This window comes from Anabrus simplex, chromosome 2 (genome assembly GCF_040414725.1).
Source record: "Anabrus simplex isolate iqAnaSimp1 chromosome 2, ASM4041472v1, whole genome shotgun sequence".
NCBI classification, from domain to species: Eukaryota; Metazoa; Arthropoda; class Insecta; order Orthoptera; family Tettigoniidae; genus Anabrus; species Anabrus simplex.
Genome location: NC_090266.1, coordinates 1,053,684,995 through 1,053,710,625, shown reverse-complemented (window position 1 = coordinate 1,053,710,625; position 25,631 = coordinate 1,053,684,995). Strand labels below are relative to the sequence as shown.

Sequence of the window (25,631 nt, the reverse complement as noted above, 5' to 3'; positions counted from 1 at the left end):
TATCTCCAGAAATGTACATTTAAAAAAATGTTCATTTCCCTTGTCCAGCTCCTGCCAGATTGGAATCTTTATGGCACCATTCCATCTTCCCCTGTCCAACCACCATTGCTCCTCCTTAACTGTGTTCCTATCCTGATTTCTTCTGATTGTACTATTCTCGATCGTTTTCAGTCGCCTTAGTCTAGGTCTCCATCATCCGCTTTGGCATCCTTCCCTCTTCCATCCTCTTAACTTGTCCAAACCATTAAGTTTATCCCCCTCTATTTTGTCATTAAACTGAGGGTGTTCATCGTGCGGTTAGGGTCGTATAGGTGTGAGCTTGCATTCGGGAGATGGTGGATTTGCCACCTACCATTCTCAGCCCTGAAGGAAGTTTTCCATGGTTTTCTCATTTGTACACCAGGCAAATTCTGGGGCTGTACATTAATTAAGGCCACAGCCGCTACCTTCTTTTTCCTAGCTCTTTCCCATAATAATAATAAAAAAAATAAATAAAAAAAACCCCACGTTCATGTGTAAGTGCAACATTAAACCACTAGCAAAGAAAAATTGAAAACTTTCCACTTTCTTTTCCTTCCTGTTGTCTCATTTCTTACTTTGTCCTTTCTTGTCTCTGCTATCATATTTCTTAAAAATTTCATTTCATTGGCCTTGATTTTATTTCTCCGTCTTTTTGTTTGTGTCTAGGTTTCCACTACGTCTGTATTGGGCAGTAGTACATCTTATACATAACCTCTACACTTCATTGGTACTTCCTTCCTCCACACTGACTTTCTCACACTTGGTAAATGCATCTCCCTGTTGAATCAGTTTACTGATTTCCATGTCCTGTCCTGCATTGTGCATCAGTATGCTTCCCCAACTTCTGGAAGCTCTCCACAATTTCAAGGTTTTATTTTTATAATTCCCTTCCCTTTCCCCTCTAGTCAACACCATTGCCTTACTCTTTTCCATGCTGATTTTCATTCCATCATTTTCAATCTCACTCTAGATATTGAATTGCCCCTGTATTTCCTCTTACACCATCATCTGCAGACAGATTATCTTTAGCTCCCTGTGCCCATATTTTACCTTTGTCTCCGTGACAATTTTGTCCCTGACCATTAGCAGTCACTGTGGTGTAGTGTCCCCGACTATTATGAATATCAGTGATGAAAGCAAACTTTATTATTAGTCCAGTTTCATTCCAAAACTGTTGAATGTCAAGTTCTGTTGCGCTTTCTTCATAGTTTGCCCCAGACAATGAAGCCATAAATTAAATGAAATCTTCCTTTTTTTTTTTAATTATCAGGCTAAAACAGAAGATGTAAGCTGCATTCAACACACATTCAGGTGAAGAATAGATTTGATGTCCTTGCCTCTGTTTATTTCATGAACTCTTGATCACCCAGAGACTTTCTGATGTGCTTCTGAAATATTGAGTTGGTAATCTTTCAATTTATTTTTATATGAAGTAGTAATTGGTTAAGATTGGCAAGTTCAGCTAGTTTGCAGAAATTATGTAGTGGTTCTTTGGAACGTTGGGGTATATGGGTGTTTCTGAATCTGATACATTTATGACATGGATTAAAGAACGGTGGGGGCTGGGAAAGGAAGTGTTATGGTTGAAGCGTTTGTTTCCCACCCATTCCTATAATATTTGTTTCTGTGTGTCTGAAAGTGCCTGTGTTTCCAATATCTTTTTGGGTGTTGCATTTTACCTTCTGTGTGCACGATATATTTTATTGCAAAGTGTAAAATCTTTTTTCCTGCTTAACCACTATTCACATAGCTCAGATACTATCACAGCTGAATGCATAGTTGAGTATTCAGATTGTTTGAGGCTTTGGAGATTGCATTTGTCCTACTGGATATTTTTTGTCTTTAAGATGTTTGGTTTGCTTCGATTTCTTTTGGCTAGTGGTTCCACAGCAAGCTTTTATTTATTGATCACCTTCATCCAACGAGTATGCAGTAAAATATAGTACATTCTATAGCAAGATATTTCTTTTCCATCCTTTTGCAAAATATTTTTTTAATTTCTGCTCAGCACTTACACCCCTAGGATGCACAGAATTTTATTCCAGGAAAGCATGATCTGCCCTTTTGATATAATAATTTGTGTATTTTAGCTGTTAAAATAACTTCTGCTTCAGTTGAACATAATTAGAAAGTCAAACCTTTCAGTGAATCAGATGTAGAGAATTTGGTAAGAAGAGAGCAATATAATTTGTACATGTCTTTTGGAGCAATTCATCTCTTGTAAGGAAGATCTTCATTATATATGAGTAGTTATGTTAGTATAGTTTTCCAATAGGTGATACTGTATAGATTCCTTCCCTTATTCCACTTTCATTGTCTACCAGCAGATCTTATGAATAGGTGGGAACCTGAACCTGTCTTTGCATTCAGAAGAACAGGGAATTTGAAAAAACCATGGAAAAAAAAGAAAAAAATGTCCTAAAATAATTTTTCATGTAGGAATTTCAGGAAAGAACAAACATTGATCTGCAAACAATAGCAAACATGCTCATTAACTTTATATGACATGGTTTATTGTATTACTGATTCAGGAAGACACGATTCTATGTATCTGCTACTACAAGCTTCTGAGAAACTGATTTTCGTAACAGAATCTGCTATACCATTCGCAAACATGTTTTGTGGAGAAGTTGGTTTGCAAAGAGGTGATGTAGCCAAACCTTTGCACATGATGTTCTCACTGAATCAGTTTTTCAATTGGCAACTAAAGCCCCGTGCTGCGTTCTTGGAGCTTACTGTTGTATGTGCTGTAATCTTTTGAAAGATTGGTTTTAATGCTGAGTACCTAGGATAATATTTTGTAAAACGGCAGCCATAGCCAATGTGCTTGGAAGCACTTGCTTCCGAGCTATTTTGGGAACCAAACTGAACCTCCAGGGAAAGGTAAATGAGTCCCTCAAAGAATTATTGCTGCCTCACTTTCTCTTCCTTTTGCTTGTATGCTCTCAATTAGTTTTCCTAAGGAATAGAGGGTTTTACCAGAAATACAAACATAAGTACTGTATTTCTAAGTTTAATTTTAATAGCAACAAAGCTGTTGGTATATTTCGTGTACCTTCTGAGCAGGAATATATTCCAAAGTTTTTAGGCTTGGTGATTGAGTTATAGAGAATAGGCTGTTTGCCATATTTTCTCATTGAGATCCCACCTCTTCTGAAGGATTCTGTCTTCGAGAGATATGGTGGTATCTGAATATGAGTGCATTCGTAATACATTTACTGCCACACTGTGAATTAATAATGTATGGGCATTCACTTCAGAAAGTAGGCATACCATATCCTAAATTTTCTTTATTTTAAATTTGCACTTATGCCCATCATATACTGTCATTCTAACTCGAGCAGTAAGCAACCAATCACATGTAAGAGTTCCCTGAGGAGGAGGAGGAGTAGTAGTAGTAGTAATAGTAGTAGTAGTAGTAACCATCAAAAGCTTGGGCTAGTGCATCCCTCCCTCCCCCTTCTGCTTTGCCAGTGATAAGAATTTCTCTGAAGTATGTTAGGGTTCATGGTGTGCCCATTATGAACCCTGTTTAATTGGATTGATATTTTCAATCCATGTATTACTTCAGAAAATAAATATAGAATGTGACATCTGTTAATTTTTCTACTCTGTAGTACACAGTATTCTGTAATTTTTTTATCCTCTCTTGTAGAGCAAGCTGGAGACCAATGAGGAGGAGCCCCAGACCAGCAAAAGCAGGGAGGCACCATCCGTATCAAACAATAACAATGCAAATGTATTTCAGTACAGCGATGGATTCCAAAGATTCCTGAAAGAAAACTTTTATAAAGTTCTTGGAGAAAATCCTGATCTAGATAAGAAAGGCATTGATGACATCGTAAATGAAAAATGGCGGGTACTTGCTCCAGAGGATAGAGCAAGGTAACTTGTTGCATGTTGCAGTATCAAATATGTATGACAAGAATTTGCTTTTAGGTTCAGTTAAAAAATAAAAAAATAAAGAAAGGAAGGAGGAGAGATGCTCTGTACTTGCATGTGCCAGAACATACATTAAGTTGTAACACTTGTCCAACTCACATATATGAAGTAATCCTGAGCGAACTTTTGTTTGATTCTGCTGCATATTTATCAAGGATGGAGGAATATCACCGTGGAGGTTGCCAAGATTTAAAGTGATCTTAAGTTGCTACTCTTCAGAATTAGTCCATTGCATGTTCTGCTCACCCAGTAGCTGTGTTATGCTCAGTGTTTCTCACTGTTTACTCTTTTGTGCATACTGCAACTTAACTATAATTGAATGTTTGTTCATCATATAAAGAGAATGTCCTTCGTGTATGTAGTGAGTGAGCACCAAGTCCCTGAAACGAATGACGAGTATCTTTTAAGCAAAGGAAAGATTCAAAGAGATGCTGAAGAACATTTGTTTATATTAGTTGCAAATCTATTTTTTTTAAAAAGTTGTTTTACGTCGCACTGACGCAGATAAGTCTTGTGGCGACGATGGGATAGGAAAGAGCTAGGAGTGAGAAGGAAGCGGCCGTGGCCTTAATAAAGGTGTTGAAATGGGAAACCACACAAAACCATCTTCAGGGCTGCCGACAGTGGGGTTTAAAACCACTATCTCCTGAATACAGGATACTGGCTGCACTTAAGCGACTGCAGCTACAGATGTCTGTGGTTGCAAATCGGGTAAGCTTGAGGTCTATGAAAGTGATATCACTATAGTGACTTTGAACCAAGAGAGCTTATTATTTCAGAACCAATCTATCAGCTGTTGTCAGTTCAAAAAGCCCTGAGTTATCCGAAACGATTGTTCATACCTGTAGTCTTGAAGGCTTAGGAGAATAGGACATGTATTGTGATTGAGTTTGTGACATACCTATTTTGCTTCCTTGAATGAAAGGGTTGCTCACAGATTATTCATAAAATTAATAGATAAGCATGTACGTTGCAAGACCCGCATGGGAAATGAGATGACCTCGAATCATTTGTAGCAGCAATTGTCTAAAAACTGCAGTTGCTCAAAGTTATGTATTGATAAAACAGCACTAAATAAAAACAAACAATTGAATAAGCCTTGAAAGAAGACCATCTGTAATACAGAGAAATGCTTTGAACAGTTCACAGTATTCTGCAACAACTGCTCGTCAGTCTTAGGTGAATTTTTCAGACCTTACAACAAACCGTGTGAATATTTCTCTGGTAAATAATCCTGCCTTTTTTAAGGAGGAATAGCAGAACAACTTAGCCTATAGCAATTCTAAATTTTCTTGTGATTGGTGTTTACTGCTGTTTTGAGTAGCTTTGAAATGGATTCCTGCTCCTTGTTCTGGTTGTAACACTTCTCTAAGAATTATTTTTTTAAAGCCCCTCTCCTTTCTTCTTTTGGTGATGGATGTTATTGCTATTTTCGTACGCCTATCTAATGGAAAGTTTTTATAATACTTCTTGTGCTACAATGATATTCTGAGGTATTGTTTGTACAACGGTGTGTTTGCTTAAATGGGGTGAGGTCTTTATAATAGCTTCCTATTAATTAAAGTCTGACTTCAGCACCTCAGTATGACAATTTCAAATGGTTTTCTTGTAATTTTGGACAAATGCTGGGATGGTACCTTGTGTAAACTTCAGCTGCCTAATCCTCAAACCTACTTTCCTTTTTTCTCAGACTGCATCTAATGATTTGTTCATTTGGCAGATTCCCATGTTCACATTTCTTTCATGTTTACCTCCTCGTACAGTGTTTTTAAAACTTGGCTCTCTTCACAGCAGAGGGTGCAAGTTTGTCAATGAAAGGTCTGGAAACCCCTTGTGGGTTGGGATGCAGACCGAGAATGCATCCACGGTATTCCCTGCCTGTCACCGAGCTCGATAGCTGCAGTCGCTTAAGTGCGGCCAGTATTCAGTATTCGGGAGATAGTAGGTTCGAATCCCACTGTCGGCAGCCCTGAAAATGGTTTTCCGTGGTTTCCCATTTTCACACCAGGCAAATGCTGGGGCTGTACCTTAATTAAGGCCACGGCCGCTTCCTTCCCACTCCTAGCCCCTTCCTGCCCCATCGTCGCCATAAGACCTATCTGTGTCGATGCGACGTAAAGCAACTAGCAAAAAAAAAAAATTCCCTGCCTGTCGTAAGAGGCGACTAAAAGTAGCGTCTTAGGCGCAGATATAGATTATAGTTATGGGACCATGAATTGTACCGCTGTGGATGAGTCTGCATACTTCACAGGTAATCCTTGCCTATCGTAGGAGGCGACTAAAAGCTGGGTGATGTGGCTATCGATGTGTGTGGCCGCCCCCCCCCCCCCCCCCTTTCTTTTCTTTTCTTTTTTTGGTATTGAGGGTTGGTTGTAGACCTAAAATAAATTTCATGTGCGTGCTGCTTGGGGAGGAGTGTCTTACGTGTGAGACTACAGTCAAAAGCCTTAACAGAATCATCAGCCCATCGGGTGGGAGTGACATGCTCTCAGCAGTAATATCTGCCTAACAGCACAGGGTCTCCGTGCAGTTGAATGCTAGGAGAGCATATTATTGTCCATTTATTACCTTTTTTAAGAAAAGTCTATACTTACACTATGTATACGTTACGGGGTACATGCTATTACGGATGATTTGAGGAAGGGAGTCCCCCTGCTCATTGCCTCAGTCAGCCTGCATAAGGCATCGTCCAGCATTAGGCCCCCGGTAATACCTGCTACGGCCAGGTAGGTATTGCCTTGGCTACTTGGTTCAGCTACAGAGGCCCCTGATCGGAGTGGGTGGCATTTGGGAAGGATGCATTCGGACATGACTACGAAATGCCTCAAGTTTATCCATGGTGGTTTACCACCAAAGTCTTTATCTTCTCAGTGCTCCGCATACTTGTTAGGTACTAGCCAAGAGTGCTACCCAGTTTTTGTCCAATTTGTAATTCTCTAGAAAAATATTAAGTATTCTCTCAATTTATACCCATTGTCAGTGAAAATTTCTCTTACATAAAAGGAATGTCCCTTTGAATGAATGGCACTTTATATCTGAAAACATTCATGGTTAAAATTAAATTAACCATTTAATTTAAACATTTAAAATTCATTTAATGGAAATTACATTTAAAGCAAATATGTAGTTCTGAAAACCAGTATGGCACACTAAATGTTGATATTTCTTGCATAATTTAACAATAATTTGTTCACTATGCTGATCATTACCAATTCCTGCATTTACCATGTTTTTTATGGTTCATGTTTGTGGGTTACTGTAGTCACGTCCTAGTTCGTGAACCATGGGCAACGGCTGAGTGGCCTAGTAAGTGCTCCTGAGAGTCGGGATACCAGTTGTTATGGAATGAGAGTGGGCATCTCGGACATATTCTGAGTCGTGGCCCTCCTTGTGCTCAGGCGGCTAGGACTATACAATTCACCGGTGGTCCATAACCCGTTACAGGAGAGATCCTCACTTGGACTATGTGCAAGTAAGGCAGCATCCTGCTTCATGAATTTACCGAGCTCAGAACACTTTAAGCAAACCTCGGACCTATGGGAGTAATGGAGTCCCACTCCCATTTGACAGGCGAGGGACTCCTCGGAAACAACTTGGCGAGCGAAATGGAATTCGATGGGAGCTATCAATATTAATGTGGCTTATGGAAGAAAGAAGGTAGAACTGGCTGAGTCAGCAAAGAGGATGCATCTGGATGTGCTAGGAGTAAGTGATATTCGGGTAAGGGGAGATAATGAGGAAGAGATAGGAGATTATAAAGTGTACTTGACGGGTGTTAGAAAGGGAAGGGCAGAGTCTGGGGTAGGGCTCCTTATCAGGAATACCATTGCACGCAACGTATTTTCTGTTAGGCACGTAAATGAGCGAATGATGTGGGTAGATTTGTCAGTGGGAGGAATTAGGACAAGAATTGTGTCCGTGTATTCACCATGTGAGGGTGCAGATGAGGATGAAGTTGACAAGTTTTATGAAGCATTGAGTGACATCGTGGTCAGGGTCAACAGCAAGGATAGAATAGTGCTAATGGGCGATTTCAATGCGAGAGTTGGGAATAGAACTGAAGGATACGAAAGGGTGATTGGTAAATGTGGGGAAGATATGGAAGCTAATGGGAATGGGAAGCGTTTGCTGGACTTCTGTGCTAGTATGGGTTTAGCTGTTACGAATACATTCTTCAAGCATAAGGCTATTCACCGCTACACATGGGAGGCTAGGGGTACCAGATCCATAATAGACTATATCTTAACAGACTTTGAATTCAGGAAATCTGTTAGGAATGTAAGAGTTTTTCGTGGATTTTTCGATAATACAGACCACTATCTGATCTGTAGTGAACTAAGTATCTCTAGGCCTAGGGTAGAGAAAGTGAAATCTGTCTCCAAACGAATAAGGGTAGAAAATCTCCAGGACGAGGAAATTAGACAGAAGTACATGGATATGATTAGTGAGAAGTTTCGAACAGTAGACAGTAAGCAGGTTCAAGATATAGAAAGTGAATGGGTGGCATACAGGGATGCTGTAATAGAAACAGCAAGGGAATGCCTAGGAACAACTGTGTGTAAAGATAGGGAAAGGCGAACATCTTGGTGGAATGATGAAGTGAGAGCATCCTGTAAACGTAAAAAGAAGGCTTATCAGAAATGGCTCCAAACAAGGGCCAAGGCAGACAGGGATTGGTACGTAGATGAAAGAAACAGAGCGAAACAAATAATTGTTGAATCCAAAAAGAAGTCATGGGAAGATTTTGGTAATAACCTGGAAAGGCTAGGTCAAGCAGCAGGGAAACCTTTCTGGACAGTAATAAAGAATCTTAGGAAGGGAGGGAAAAAGGAAATGAACAGTGCTTTGAGTAATTCAGGTGAACTCTTAATAGATCCGAGGGAATCACTGGAGAGGTGGAGGGAATATTTTGAACATCTTCTCAATGTAAAAGGAAATCTTCCTGGTGGTGTTGCAAACAGCCAAGTTCATGGGGAGGAGGAAAATGATGTTTGTGAAATTATGTTTGAGGAAGTGGAAAGAATGGTAAGAAAACTCCATTGTCATAAGGCAGCAGGAATAGATGAAATTAGACCTGAAATGGTGAAGTGTAGTGGGAAGGCAGGGATGAAATGGCTTCATAGAGTAGTAAAATTAGCATGGAGTGTTGGTAAGGTACCTTCAGATTGGACAAAAGCAGTAATTGCACCTATCTATAAGCAAGGGAACAGGAAGGATTGCAACAATTATCAAGGTATCTCATTGATTACTATACCAGGCAAAGTATTCACTGGCATCTTGGAAGGGAGGGTGCGATCAATCGTTGAGAGAAAGTTGGATGAAAACCAGTGTGGTTTCAGACCACAGAGAGGCTGTCAGAATCAGATTTTCAGTATGCGGCAGGTAATTGAAAAATGCTACGAGAGGAATACGCAGCTGTGTTTGTTTCGTAGATCTAGAGAAAGCATACGACAGGGTACCGAGGGAAAAGATGTTCACTATATTGGGGGACTATGGAATTAAAGGTAGATTATTAAAATCAATCAAAGGCATTTGTGTTGACAATTGGGCTTCAGTGAGAATTGATGGTAGAATGAGTTCCTGGTTCAGGGTACTGACAGGGGTTAGACAAGGCTGTAATCTTTCACCTTTGCTGTTCGTAGTTTACATGGATCATCTGCTGAAGGGTATAAAATGGCAGGGAGGTGTTCACTTAGGTGGAAATGTAGTAAGCAGTTTGGCCTATGCTGACGACTTGGTCTTAATGGCAGACTGTGCCGAAAGCCTGCAGTCTAATATCTTTGAACTTGAAAATAGGTGTAATGAGTATGGTATGAAAATTAGCCTCTCGAAGACTAAATTGATGTCAGTAGGTAAGAAATTCAACAGAATTGAATGTCAGATTGGTGATACAAAGCTAGAACAGGTCGATAATTTCAAGTATTTAGGTTGTGTGTTCTCCCAGGATGGTAATATAGTAAGTGAGATTGAATCAAGGTGTAGTAAAGCTAATGCAGTGAGCTCGCAGTTGCGATTAGCATTATTCTGTAAGAAGGAAGTCAGCTCCCAGACAAAACTATCTTTACATCGGTCTGTTTTCAGACCAACTTTGCTTTACGGGAGCGAAAGCTGGGTGGACTCAGGATATCTTATTCATAAGTTAGAAGTAACAGACATGAAAGTAGCAAGAATGATTGCTGGTACAAACATGTGGGAACAATGGCAGGAGGGTACTCGTAATGAGGAGATAAAGGCTAATTTAGGAATGAACTCGATGGATGAAGCTGTACGCATAAACCGGCTTTGGTGGTGGGGTCATGTGAGGCGAATGGAGGAGGATAGGTTACCTAGGAGAATAATGGACTCTGTTATGGAGGGTAAGAGAAGTAGAGGAAGACCAAGATGACGATGGTTAGACTCAGTTTCTAACGATTTAAAGGTAAGAAGTATAGAACTAAATGAGGCCACAACACTAGTTGCAAATCGAGGATTGTGGCGACGTTTAGTAAATTCTCAGAGGCTTGCAGACTGAACGCTGAAAGGCATAACTGTCTATAATGATAATGTATGTAATGTATGTATGATTTTATGTTGACAATTCTTTAGCCACCTGACCAAAAATCCTGTTCTTCCTGCTAACATACTTTTCTGTAGTCTTCACCCAGAGATCTGAATGGGGACTATTTTATTTCTGGGAATATTTTTCCTCTGAGGGAGGCATCATCAGTATATCATTCAGTCGTATAGAGAGAGCTGCGTATTCTCAGAAGTTACGGTTGTAGTTTCCTGTTGCCTTCAGTTGTGTAGCTGTATCAACACAGCTCAACCATGTTAAATATTATTTCAAGGCCATATTGGTCAATCATCCAGACTGCAGCCCATGCAACTTCTGAAAGTCTGCTACCCCTCTTTTGATGAAGCATTTGTTGTACTGGTCTCCTGACAAATACCCAACTGATAGGTTACACCTGTGGCTCGGCTATCTGCTTCATTGGGACGCGCAAGCCTGCCCACCGTGGCAGAGTCCCACGGTTCACGGGGAAGGTACTCTATGTACTTCTAAAACCCTATTAAGAATTTGAAAATATTACTCTTTGCTGAAAAGCATAACAGTATATAATTGAAGGTTATATTTCCAGTAAAGTTATGGTAATGGATGTTATTGACGTCCTTAAGACCACAAAGAATAAGATTTTAACACAGATATTTTACTTCTGGAAATCATTATCATCCTGAACCACTTCCAGCCTTCGACCATGTCTGTTATTGATTCTGGAGCAAAGGTTTATGACTGCATACCCTTGCATGGAGAACAGTGCTCTTGTAGCCACCATTAACCTGGGGTACAGACTCTACTTGATGAGTTTCGTATTCACTTCCTCCCCTGCGGTACCATCATCCTCTGGAGAGGGTTCCTCCGCCAAAATCTGTTAGCCCTTTTAGAGTTTTAAGATTATTTTCCTCCGCTCAACACTCTTGAGTCTCTGGCTGTATGGTCTGCTGTATTGCCATAGCAGGTTCACCTGGCCGGTGTATTTTCTGGAAATACACTGGGAAAAGGAAAGGCAAGAATGTCTGAAAGTTTTTTATCAATTAAAAGATAGATTCATTTTCAGCACAATTTCTTAATTCTGTCTTTAATTCGTCTATGTGAAGCCAGCAGTTTATGCAGATGTGGAGATTGTCCCTGCATGTTTTCAAGTCTGCCCAATTTTTCTTTTTGTTGCTCCTTCCCAATCAGACCTGTCTGTGTTTATTGTAGCGTGCGTTTCAGTCCAATTTCCTATCTTTCTATGTAAGACTAATGATTGTCGATGGGACACAGGCCCACATTCAACAGCCTTGAAAATACACAGTTCAAAAAAAAATTAAGGGAACATGTTTTTGAACTATGTCCGGCTCCATGGCTAAATCGTTAGCGTGCTGGCCTTTGGTCACAGGGGTCCCGGGTTCGATTCCGGGCAGGGTTAGGAATTTTAAGTCATTCGTTAATTTCACTGGCACGGGGGTTGGGTGTATGCCGTCTTCATCAATATTTATCCTCATCATGAGGCGCAGGTCACCTACCAGCGTCATATGGAAAGACCTGCACCTGGCGAGCCGAACATGTCCTCGGACACTCCTGGCATTAAAAGCCATACGCCATTTAATTTCATTTTGAACTTATGCCATGCTCCACAAAACGCTACCTCGCACCCAGGTATATTACCAACTAAACTTTTATTCTTTACCGTTCAAGTATACAAAAGAACATCGATGGATACGCGTTCATTTTCAGAACACAAATGGAAATGTCCAAATAGGGGCGAAAACAAAGTGACAGAGTCCTCCAGGGTGGAATTTTATCACTGTTGGAGACCTTCAGTATGGTGTACACTGACTAAGCAAATGCCATGGGAGAGCGGAGCATTGATGCGCTATAATTGACATGTCCAACAACATAACTGTGAAAAGGGAGCTTTCACACTAATTAAATGCCGTACAGTGTGCCACAAAAATGGAATAAGATAACATGTTACGATACTTTAATGGAAATCAATAACACAAAACTCAGGAAAGCACGTTGAAAGTTTAAACAATCCACACTATAATTTTACATAATTTCAGCTGAGTATCTACATAATGTTTTCCAGCACAGATATAAGCTTCAATGAAGAGTGCATGAATGCCATGGAACAATTCTAAGCTGAAGAATATTGTACCTGATAGATTAAGATTTATTCACATGTAGATTTATGAAGTTTTATATCACAAATGCAGACAATGAACTTTGATGAATATTTTGAACATAAGTGTAAACACCAATAATCATATAACTTTTATTACTGAATCCAGCAATGTGTTATACTCACAGCAATGTTAATAGTAGACAATACGGTTGGTCATATGAGGTCATATGAACTTACCTGTGTAATCACAAATGTTTATCAACTCAGTTTCAAAGATTTGGTGTGGACTGCAAGTACACAGTGAACATTCTAAGTCCAAGAACAATGTATTTTAACCAAACATATGTTATCCATGTACAGAATAGCAGAATTTAAGTCTCAAATTCAGGTCATTTAACTCGACGATTGTTTTAAAGCCATGAGGAAGAGACTGTAAATTGATACTATAACACTTTTATTCATATCATATGACACTCTTCATGAATTTAGTGATGTTTTAATTAGATGTTACATTGAAAATGAAATGTCGTATGGCTTTAAGTGCCGGGATATCCCAGGAAGGGTTCGGCTCGCCAGGTGCAGGTCTTTTTATTTGACACCAGTAGGCGACCTGCGCGTCATGATGAGGATGAAATGATGATGAAGAACATACACCCAGCCCCCGTGCCATTGGAATTAACCAATTAAGGTTACAATCCCCGACCCAGCCGGCAATCGAACCCGGGACCCTCTGAACCGAAGGCCAGTACGCTGACCGTTCAGCCAGCGAGTCGGGCGATGTTGCATTAACATCTATATATATAAAATAACTTGTCCTGACTGACTGACTGACTGACTGACTGACTGACTGACTGACTCATCGCTGAGCCAAAACTACTGGACATTAAGGAATGAAATTTTGGGAATACATTCATATTACAATGTAGGTGCTCGCTAAGGGAGGATTTTTGGATATCCCGTTGCTAAGGGGGTGAAAAGGGTGGTGAATTTTTAAAATGAGTGTATCAATATCTCGAAAACCGAACAGTTTAAAGACATGAAATTTGGTATTTGGAATCTAACTTAAAAATAAAGAAGCACATATTTTTTGTTTTCTTAAAATCCCATTAAGGGGGGTAAAAAAGCGGGAAATGTATTGAATACCTTTTATGAGGAGACTTATACCTCAAAAAGTGAGGAAGTTACAGACATGGAAGTTGGTATTTGGAATCTCCTTTAAAAATAAAGAAACATGTATTTTTTTGTTTTTGGAAAATCCAATTAATGGGGGTTAAACAGGAGTGACAAATGGGGTGAATTTTTAGAAATTTTAAAAATGAGTGTATCTCAAAACTTTAAAAGTTTACAGACGTAAAACTTGGTATTTGGAATCTCCTATAAAAATAAGGAAACACGTGGCTTTATTTTGTTTTTGAAAAAATCCAAACAGAGTGGAATTTAAAAAAATATATATATCTAGGCGTATAGTATATCCCAGACACTTAACATGTTACAGACTTGAAAACTGGTACTTGGAATCTCCTGTAAAGGTAAAGAGACGTAGATTTTTTTTTTTCTTCAGAAAATCCACTTAAGGGGAACAAAAAAAGGGGGTTAATTTTTAGAATGAGCATATCTACAATATATCTCAAAAACGTAACATGTTACAGAAGTGAAAATTGGTACTTTTAATCCCTTTCAAAAATAAGAAACATATTTTGTGTTGGGGGGGAGGGGGGAGGAAGGGGCAGGTAGAAAGGACTGAAAAGTGGGTTGAATTTGTCTTGAGATACTGGTGTCATCAAAAACTAAAGATGTTACAGACGTAAAACTTGGTGATTGGAATCTCGTTAAGAAATGCATATTTTTTTTTTTTTGTTTTCGGAAAATCCACATAGGCGGGGGAGAAAATACTGAAAAATTAGTTAAATTATTTGTGTGAGTCTACTTATATCTCAAAAACTATAGATGTTGCAGACATGAAAATTGGTGTTTGGAATCCTCTTTAAAAGTAATGTAACACACATTCCTTTGATTTTGCAAAATCCAATTAAGGGGGGTGAAAGAATTGAAAAATTTACTGAATTATTTGTATGAGGATACTTATATCTTATGAAAACTAAAGTTGATACAGACGTGAACATTGGTATTTGGAATCTCCTTTAAAATACAGAAACGCGCATTTTAGGGGGAAAATAAACTTGGGGGAAGGGTTGAAAAGGAATTGAATTCCTTTTATGAGGGCACATATCTCGAAAACTGAAGTTGTTACAGATGTGATATTGGTATTTAGAAGCTCCTTTATAAATACACATTTTTTGTTTTTAGAAAATTCACTTAAGGAGGGATGGTGAAAGGAAGTGAAAAAAATTGAATTCTTTTATGTGGATACTTATATCTCAAAAACTGATGGTTACAGACATGAAAATTGGTGTTAGAAATCTCCTTTAAGAATAAAGGAACACTTATTTTGGGGGGAATAAACTGAACGGCAGTGGGGTGAAAAAAAGGAGTTAAATTTTTTTGTGTGAGGATACTCATATTTCAAAGAAAGATGTTACAGACGTGAAAATTGGTATTTGGAATCTTCTTTAAAAATGAAGAAACGCGTGTTCTTTTGTTTCTGGAAATCCACTTACAGGGGGGAAAGAATTGAAATATTCATTGAATTATTTGTGTGAGGATACTTACATCGCTAAAAGATAAAGATGTTACAGGCGTGGAACTTGGTATTTGGAATCTCCTTAAAAAAAAAAAAAAAAAAAAAAAAAAAAAAAAAAAAAAAAAAAACACGTATTTTTATGTTTTCGGAAAATCAACTTGGGGCGGGAGGGGTGAAAATAAGTAAAGGAGGAGTTGAATTCTGTTTAAGAGTATACTTGTATCTCAAAACATAAGATGTTACAGACATATAACTGGTGCTGTATTTTGAATCTCCTTTAAAAATAAAGAAACGTGTACTTTTCGTTTTCGGAAAATCCACTTCAGGGGTTGAAAGGAATTGAAAACGTGGGGAATTTTGAAAATGAGTACTGGTATATCTACAGTATATGTTAAAAGTAAAGGAACCTGTATTTTTTGTTTTCGGAAAATGGGAAGGACTGATAAAGGGGTTAAATTCTTTTTATGGGGTTTCTTATAGCCTATCTCAAAAACTCAGTGTTACGGCGTGGAAATAGATATTTTAGAATATACTTAAAAATAAACATTCTTTTTTCAATTTGAGAGAAGACTGTTTCTCATATGTACAGTTCTGTGTAGCATGGTCATCTTAGCCCCAAAAGGCAACAGCACAAATGTGGTTTACAAACAGTTTCCGGGGTAAATGAAACCCAATTTGTCAGTGAATGTTTATACTTTAGGGATTTTCAGGTAATGTCTTCGTAGAGTATCAAGGAAAGATTACTTTCATTTTATGAAATCTACGCGAGCTAAGCTGCGGGTAACTGCTAGTTAGAATATATGACCAGCTGAAGAGGTCAAAACCGGTCCTGTACAAAATAAGACAAAATAAAGAATTGATTAGGTGGAAGCTTCTTATCCTTATATTTGTGAATATCAAATATCAATACGGACATGAAACTAATAGATTATGAAGTTGCCATTTGATGTGGGTACGGGCAAACAGAAGGCGAGCTGCGCGATGTTGCTGCGTTACATGGAGCCTTTAAAGATAAAAATTTCATTGTTCCGTATTGAAAGTATTAACGTTAAAAATTAAATAATTGAAAAAGAGGTTCAACCTATTCAATACATAAGAGAAAGAAATGTAGTGATTACATTCGTATTTAATAGTGATTAGAAATGGGACCGGTTTCGACCCTAGTCCAGGTCATCGTCAGCCGTTCAAAACATAAAAAACAAGAAAAACAATGCATATGAAAAAGAATAAGTGAACTCTGGATCGGTATAAGATGAAATATAAATTAATGATGGGGGTAGAAATTGTGAGTCACTTAAAATAAAACAGTACGTAATATTATGAATAGTAGTACGGCACACGCAATGATAAGTAAAGTCTCTCAATGTTTAAGAATAGTGGAGAACGGTCAAATGGGTCAGTTTTTACACTCTGTCAGGTACAAAGTCACAACACTATTGAACAACATATGAAGATCCATAAATATTTTGAAGTCGCAGACGAATATATTTATAGAAGCAAACTGCCAGCTCCCGGTGATCAGCGCTGCACATCCAAGGTCATGCGCTGTGGTCTCGAACGCCAAAGTAGAATGGAGAATATCCTGAAGATCCAGTATTTGCCTCGGTTGCGGGAAGTTAAGTACGTTTTTTCAAGTCAGCTGTTTTCCAAGAACTCAGCAGGAGCACAATTACTCATTCAATCATACTGAATTGCGTTGTATATTTCTATATATACGTACTTAACTTCCCGCAACCGAGGCAAATACTGGATCTTCAGGATATTCTCCATTCTACTTTGGCGTTCGAGACCACAGCGCATGACCTTGGATGTGCAGCGCTGATCACCGGGAGCTGGCAGTTTGCTTCTATAAATATATTCGTCTGCGACTTCAAAATATTTATGGATCTTCATATGTTGTTCAATAGTGTTGTGACTTTGTTCCTGACAGAGTGTAAAAACTGACCCATTTGACAGTTCTCCACTATTCTTAAACATTGAGAGACTTTACTTATCATTGCGTGTGCCGTACTACCATTCATAATATTACGTACTGTTTTATTTTAAGTGACTCACAATTTCTACCCCCATCATCAATTTATATTTCATCTTATACCGATCCAGAGTTCACTTATTCTTTTTCATATGCATTGTTTTTGTTGTTTTTTATGTTTTGAACGGCTGTCGATGACCTGGACTATGCTTTACAATGGCGAAAAATGAAAGTATCCTCCTATTCAATACATCATATATTCCGTCATTAGACGGAGTAAACAAGTTCAGACATGTTTCGGCTCGTTTGAGCCATCTTCAGTGAAAAAATTAGGGGGGTTGGAATAATTTACATAATATGAGTTGAAAAAATGCTAAAAAACATAATGAAAGCGCAAAAGAAAAAACAAACAAAAGAGAGCCTAGACGGAAACAAAATAGCACAAATATACAATATTTGAAATATAACATCCTTTTACCATTATATACATCCTCTTCCAACTCTTGTGTAAATCCTTCCTAGTTTTTCTTCACTTACTATGTTCTTACTCCTTTTAATTTCCTGAGTCATTCAGAGTTCATCAGAGTAATCTTTCCATCTTTCCTTATCACATATGGTTGAGTTACTACATTCTACACACAGACAGCATGCTCACTGATACTACATGCATCGTGCATGTGTCTGACGAGCAGTCATTCCTTGTCAGGTGATGCTGCTATCACCTGGACGGGTTTATATCGATAGTAGGTAGATGGTCATACTGGCTGATTAGTGTATTTGCCTGTTGCCTTTTTGCAACAATGGGCAAATGTGTTATCAAGTTTACCCTACTTTTACCTGCTGACATTTCTCAAGTAGAGTTACAAATGATTAAAATATTATAATATTTAACAAATCATTCATTATTTTACTTTCTAGAATTCTAAATGCTGAAGAGATCCTCAGAATTCTTGAAGAATTGGAGGAAAGTAATCGTGAATAAATCCGATCATTATATGCCGTTGACATATTTGTTGCTCCTCCCCCTGTTAGTTATGACATTGACGAAGATGGAGGTGAAGAGGATGGGGGTGGAAGTTCAGATTATCTCACTGGAAATCGGCTAACATAACGTAAAAGGACTCCTGCGGGACAAAATTCAGGCACCTCAGCATCTCCGAAAACCGTCAAAAGTAGTCAGTGGGACATAAAAACACCACCACTATTCAAAATTAAAAAAAAAAAATCTAACCAACCTCAGTGAACATACATTAAAAATTCTTCTCTTTTTGCCCTACTAAATTAATGAATTTTCTCACTGCATGTTTTTCTTTAGCACTTACTGAATCCCACAGGAAGCTACTCTGGCTTAAATGACTGGAATGTGGGCTAGGATATACCTGTGGTAAATTCTCTGAATGTACGCAGCATCTTTGCCAATCGAAACATGTTTTATTAGGTTATTAATCACTAAATATAAGGTCTTACAGGTTGCATTTAATTCCATTCCATACTTCATTTCTTTAAAATAATTAACATACGTTTACTCCCTAATTCACGAAAATACATTATAAGATGAAGAAGCAACACTTCCACTCACATTTCAAATGAACAGAGTTCATGCCCACAGCATTCACGTAACCCCTCCCCACATTCCCTCACCTATACACGGAACAAAGTTTCAGAACTTAATTTTACACATTTGCATTAGCACTCGGTGAATCCAAAAAGAGGCTGCTCTGACTTAAATGTCCAGAATAGGGGGTAGGATATTCTTCTCTGTAGTTAGTCTTCACCAGTCGAGATGTTTCAGCAAGTTGTTATCCATCAGTAACAATTTTTCCCAATGTACTTTTTAGTTTGTTACTTTTATTTCATCCAAATCATTAACTTATTTACTCTCTTATACACAAAAATAAATTTTAAGATGAAGCAGCAACCCCCTCCCCTCTCCATCGTACAGAACCAATGTGCACACATTCCCATTACCCTACCTACTTCCCTGTCCCTCTGCATGAGACAGAGTTATTGCCTACAGAATTTCTCCTCACCTCCCTCCTTAGCTACAAAGACCAAAACCAGAAAGAAAGAAGCAAGGTCAGTCCAAACACAATTGCTGAAGGTGACAGACGACAGTAGCAAAGATAAGTACAAAGAATTTCCATAATTTATTAAAGTGACAGAGGGCTAATACATTCATTGTTCATATGTGTTAATAATATCATCAGTTCATCACATTGACTAGTTTATGCAACATAAACAATATTCTGCATATATCTGCATGATTTAAAGTCATTGAATAGAATGTGAGGATGTCCTTTGTTTAAATAGTGTGTGTGGTTTTTCTTTAATAGGTATGCTATGGTGTAATATAATTTGAACTACTGTGCTTGACAGAATGGAAAGCTTTTAAGTGGAGTGTCAGGTTTTTGAAGCACTGACATACCCTACAGTGCGAGTTTTTTCTCGCGTAATAGACCCCATTGTAAATTACTGTACAAGCACATAGTACTGTACGTTACATTTGTTTGAATGACCTAAGTTAATTGTAGATAGAAAAAGTGCAAAATCAGAAATTCTTCCAAAGTTTATGGTTAATATGTTTTGTGTGATATTCCTTAAAATAAGATGTCGGGGCAAGTGGCTTAGGTGGTTGAGACGCTGACCTTCTGACCCCGACATGGCAGGTTCGATCCTGGCTCAGTCCGGTGGTATTTGAAGGGGCTCAGATACATCACGCTCATGTCAATAATTTACCGACACACAAAGGAACTCCTGTGGGACAAAATTCTGGCACCGGTGAGTCTCTGAAAACTGTAAAAGTAGTTACTGGGACGTAAAGCCAGTAACATTATTTATCCAAATTTTGTGTTGGACAGTGTTTTGTTAGTCTTTGCATTGGTAAAGATTCCTTCTGGTACATTTCTGTGCTTATTTTTTTGAGTTAGTCAACTTGAGATTGGGAACTGTTATAATTGAAATAAAATGTGGAATTGTATTTTAGTGATTGCAAAACATGATGGGCTTGTTGAATTGCAGAAAAGTCGCGCCTATACAATAAGAGTTTACAATGTTTGTCTTGTATAAGTACAGGTATTGTTCTTTGTAGAGAACATCAGCAGCTTAAAGCTCAATTATTGTTAAAATTGAAATCATAACTATCTTTATTGGCAAAAATTTAAAAAGTTAAGGTATTAAAAGTGTACTTACAGATTGAATACTTAAAATATATTCAGACTTGTGTTAAAATAACATCTTACAAGATTAGAGATGTTATATGTCAGAGAAGCAGGTGGTGTATGTTGTAATGTGTAATAGGAAGGAAGTTCTCTTTCTGTATTTTCTTCCCTTCATTTTTCAAATTCATCACTCTGTTTGTATTTTATTTTTATTTACATTTATTTTGTTCAGAGAGGATGGTTGCCAAATTGTACTTCCCCTTAAAACAGCCACCACAATGTTTGTGGCGATGATATTTATGTGACCTGAAATATTTATTTTGAATTTCTATTTAATGCTTGTTGTTCATGCCTTCTTAGTTAAGTATTTTTCTTTCAGGTTTGAGTAAGTATGAGATGGAGTTACAAAAAGTGGCAAGGGGCAAGGCGCATGCATTGATGTATGAAGAGATCTAAATGATGTGAAGATTGATCGCCAAATATGTTAGAATTAAACACTTCTATCATTTACTTATATATATATTTATATATATATAAGAATAAAGCCAAAAATAGATTTTTTAAAGGCAGTCAGTAGTTTATATAAATATATGACCTACCTTATTTCCAAAGGGAAGTGATATACTATTTGCTGTTTATAAGAATTCATGTGACTGTATTGTCATTAAAATTATTTTAAGTATGCTGATACTGACTATTGAAGATGGCTTAAATTAAGTGTTTTATGTAAGTTCTGCTGTAAAAGCATAGCTTTTAAGGTTAACATTTGTTTTAATTTGATATGTTTAGTTTGTAGTTGTATTATCTTTTCTGTCTTTTGAAATAATTTTTAAGAATAGTTTTTATTACTATTAATATTACCATTAGTTTTCTCATCAAGATACACAAGTTTCCAGGCTGGTCTGCAACAGTGGAAATAAAAAGACTGGTTTCTTTTCTTCCATACAAAACTCATTTGAGGTATCTTTAGTCAGTATTTTGACCTTGGCCCAGAACTCAGCTAATAATCATTCTTTGACAGCTATCTCTAATTAATTAGCTGAAATAATGAGGTGAATGTTTTATAGAGAATGCTGAGGAAAATATCTGGAAAAAATGAATAGTTCCATTATTAGCTAAAGCCATCCTGGAAACTTTTTTGAACCCTTGCTTTTTTTTCTTAGAAGCACAAGTTTTTAAAGTATTAACCAAGCCTTTTGGATTCACCATGGTTTATTTCTTCATTTCATTACAGTGATTATGATTCTACATAAAAAGTGAAATAATTTTTCCAGATTTGTATTTGTATTGACGTTAATGTATGGAAAGTTGTGTTTAAGTTTTCTTATGTAATTCTTAGATTCTGTTTGAAATTATTTTTAAGTGTATTTAATTTTGTTAAATATTCTCAGACAGTTATGGCTGTTCTGAAGAATATCTTCCTCTTACTGATGTAGTTGTAGTATTGGTAACTGATTAAATTGATCCCATTATGAATTGACAGTCAGAAATAATTTATGGTCATGTGGTTTGTTTGATTTTTATACGCGAAGGCTATTTTGGATATTTTGAAATTTAAAAAAACCTCCCTAAACCAGACCAGTTTATTTGGTTCCTAAACTAGAATCCAAAATTTCAATTAAACTTACCCCATGCAGTGTGATTGCAAAACGTGTTCATTTTGAACAATGAGGTCTAGCCCTTAAAGATTTAAAATATAGAGAAAAAACTCCCATAGAAAAATGAAGGTTGTAGGGTGAATCAGGCGGTGGACGATGGGAAACCAATACATTTTGCCAATGCATTTCTCACATTCATTTTGTGAAATTAAGATATACAATGCAATTGTATTCTTTCAAAATGGAGATTTTGAAGTCACAAATTGAAATCATAATTTGCTGATGGGTTACTTTTAGTACTCATTAAGAATTCATGTTTATTCCCTCCAGTCTGCCTTTGTGGCTGTCAATTTCTAGAAGTTAATGATGCAACTGCCTGTTAACACATTGTTGTCCGGGCGCGCGCTGCTCCATTCTTTCCTGTGGACCGGCAACAGAAGCACACCTAGCATGAGAAGTAGGATGAAACATAAACATGTGTAACTTTTAAATGATGTCAAAATGACCTGTAAATGGTTCTAGGACTCTGTTTCCATCCTCATTTGTCCCTCCATCAACCTCGCTGTCCTGGCAACTTCACTCGTATTATTGTCGCCGTCAACAGACCCGTCTGAACTGAATGACGCACTTTCAGTTCCGCACGTATATTTTGATGTTGACCGGCACACATCTTCACAATCACTAATACTTACACTTTTGCAATCTCTAGGGACATCAGATAAACTATCAGCATGCAATTCTCCAAAATTTCATCATCGTTCAAGCTGTCTTTGCTACGGCGCGCCATGCTAACACCTGACAATACACTCGGTCTCGCGGTACTGAGTGTCATAAAACCGCACTTCCTGTGCCGAAAGTATTGCCAAGGAAAGAATATATCTATCTAAATTCCGATCAACAAAAACTTTTGTTTGTAAACAACACAAAATATTTCGATTAATAAATGGCGGAGAGGATAAAATCACTCAAGAATGAAGCAATGTGAGAAAACGTTAATTTACACAGCCGGTCGCCCGCGCACCAATACGATACGTTAATTAACGTAGCCCGTCATTAATGTGTTAACTTCAAAGTTGATCCTCTATTCTCCAAACTGTGTACTATACTTATTTGTATCCGTCCTGAAATATTTTGACCCGGTATTATACATTTTAAAGCTTCAAGCATTATACAGTATTTGTTATTTCCATCCTTTAGATATTTAGTCATATTCCTTCATCTGCATCTTCTAAGAATTTTTCTCTACCTGAACTTTGTTCTTCTAGACCTAAAACCATCAATTATAATGGTAGATATATTGACACTCAAATGAGAAATGGTGATGTCTTAGAGAACAGTGGGATTCCTGAATCATAATAGGGAGCCATATAACAATACAGGGATAGTAGGATCTATTCTTTGATCATTCTGTGTGTGTACAAAATGATTTGGGTTCAGAAGTTCATGACAAATTCGGTTTTCTTTTACGGTGAATTGTTTTGAGAAAAATCAGCTTTTTAACAAATCATATTTAATATATCTGGTGACATTCGGAAAATTTTTCCCTAAGTTGTAATTTATAAAATTGTATTTCAACAGAGAATGAAATCTTGACTCATGTTTTCCCACTCTTCCTTTCACATGAGTGATAATTTGAAGCATTTTGTTTAAAAAAAAATGTTTATTTAAATTATTTATAGGGAGAGATTTTCTCTTTTCTTTGCCTCTGCAGTGGGTATTAATGATTCTGTGGCTGATGTTAACATTCCACCCAACCGAGTGACCATTTCATAGCCTCAAAAATCTTTCTTAAGGAATTGCCTGTGATATTTTTTAATTTAATTTTTGTTGAGGTGAATACTTTATAATACAATTAAATTTTATTCTCTTTAACTACTAATTCCATTTACAGCTATCATAAAAAGGGATACATACCATACCTAGTTGAAGTGGAATACTCATTAAATTTAGGCCAGCTGTGTAGTCCAGAGGGTTATGCACTTGGCTCTTTTACTAAATGTTGTGGGAAATTTGGTTGTCATTTAAATGAGAGATTAGCCTGTGTACTTGTTTTGTCAGCATATTAAAGAACTATTTAAACACACACTCAGCACCTTCTGGATAATTTTCCTGGGGATTCATTGGAGATGACCAATTGAACTAAGTCTAATTAATTTATCAGTTAACTCTATAGAAATTTTGAATATTTTGCTGAACTATAATATAATTCTGGATATGCATTTTCATGTAAGTCAGATGACTGATGTTTTGATAGAAGTTGAGCCGTTGTGAAGTGGCAAATCATCTCCAGTTACGCTACAAAGGCCTAGGAGGGTGCGAAATATAGGTCTTGAACTTCTGGACCATAAATATCCTCTTTAGGTGTGTAAGTTATGATGAAACATGTTTATGGAAACATGTTAATAGAAATATTTTCTTACTAGAAATCCATTCTGCACATTAATATCTTATGAATGAATGGATAGTAATTTTTTAAAGAAATGACTGGTCAAAGTATCCTGAACATATTGCTCAATTAACATTCAAGAGAATTTGAGGTGAGGAAAGTTGCTGATTATTTCTGGCCAAGGAGGAGGAATGGGACAATACTATCAGTTATCTTTGTAGTTATTACTGAATTTTGATCTCACTGTAGTTCCATATATCTGTTCTAAATGTGCATTTTTTCAAGTGGCATTTGTTTTAGATATGTGACTGATATGATTTACAACTTGTACCTGAAGAACATTTTTGCATATGGAAGTGCAATTTTGTATGATGTTTTTGAGATTTTATGGAAATATATAAAGAGAGAAAAAATTGTAAAATCTGTTTAATTGTGTGAAAGAAAAAGTAACCTTGTTTTTTAAAAACTTTCCTTTTGATACATTTGTGGCAACACTGCAATTATGACAATAGTAACAGTGAGGTATGTTTTGTTGCCAGACTATAACTAAACTATTGTGATGCTAACTACATGGGGTAAGTAAAGTCATTAACAGTTTTCTGTATACACACTGACTGAAAACAACCACTCGATTGTATTGTAAGTTGTACTGTCATAGATAGTTCTAAGCACAGGGTCCAGTTAAAATATGTGACGATTTTGTAACATAGCCATGAGAAGACCCATAGTGGTAAGACCATAGAACTTAAATGCATGTTGCCAGGCTCTAAAGCATTTCTGCGATAATAGCTAACAGGGCCGAAGTACATCAGACGTTCGTTGTGGAGACTTATTTCAAAACCAATGAATTTGTTCTTCTGGCTTAGTATTTTACAGGTTTCAAGATTTATCTCAATTGCAGTATTCTAAGCTGCTGTGAGGCTATTGTTTGCAAACTTTCCAGAAATGCCCTCTGTAATACGAAAACCATTGGAAAGAAAATCAGCTTTCAATTTTCCCTGAATATGTGCATCAGTCAGAAGCTCATGTCGATCAGTAAACAGGCATGTCTTTACATGATAAATGTCTGATCACGCAATGCTTTCACGTGTTACGTAAATATTTGAATTTTTTCCCATACAGTGAGGCAAGCTTTCTTCAATCAAGTAAATACGACATATTATGTCGAAAGATGTGTTGTAGACTTCTTTTGAAACCCACATCTCGTAATATCATGCCCTGCGGCAAAATATGGAGTTTCTATTAAGTTGGCCCTAATTCGTTAA

General features: G+C 37.2%; 1 protein-coding gene across 2 annotated transcripts in view; it reads left to right on the top strand.

The window, feature by feature from the left end:
* The window catches only part of LOC136864668 (histone-lysine N-methyltransferase NSD2), a 216,267-nt gene extending 191,480 nt beyond the window's left edge, over positions 1-24,787 (top strand). The window contains exons 6-7 of one of the 2 annotated variants that reach the window (XM_067141966.2): positions 3,677-3,906; positions 20,762-24,787. In XM_067141966.2, coding sequence (XP_066998067.1) covers positions 3,677-3,906; positions 20,762-20,771 — 240 coding nt within the window. In that variant the 3' untranslated portion in view covers positions 20,772-24,787. The remainder of the gene's footprint in view (positions 1-3,676; positions 3,907-20,761) is intronic. The other variant, XM_067141967.2, reaches the window with a different exon arrangement.
* The last annotated feature ends 844 nt before the right edge of the window (positions 24,788-25,631 follow it).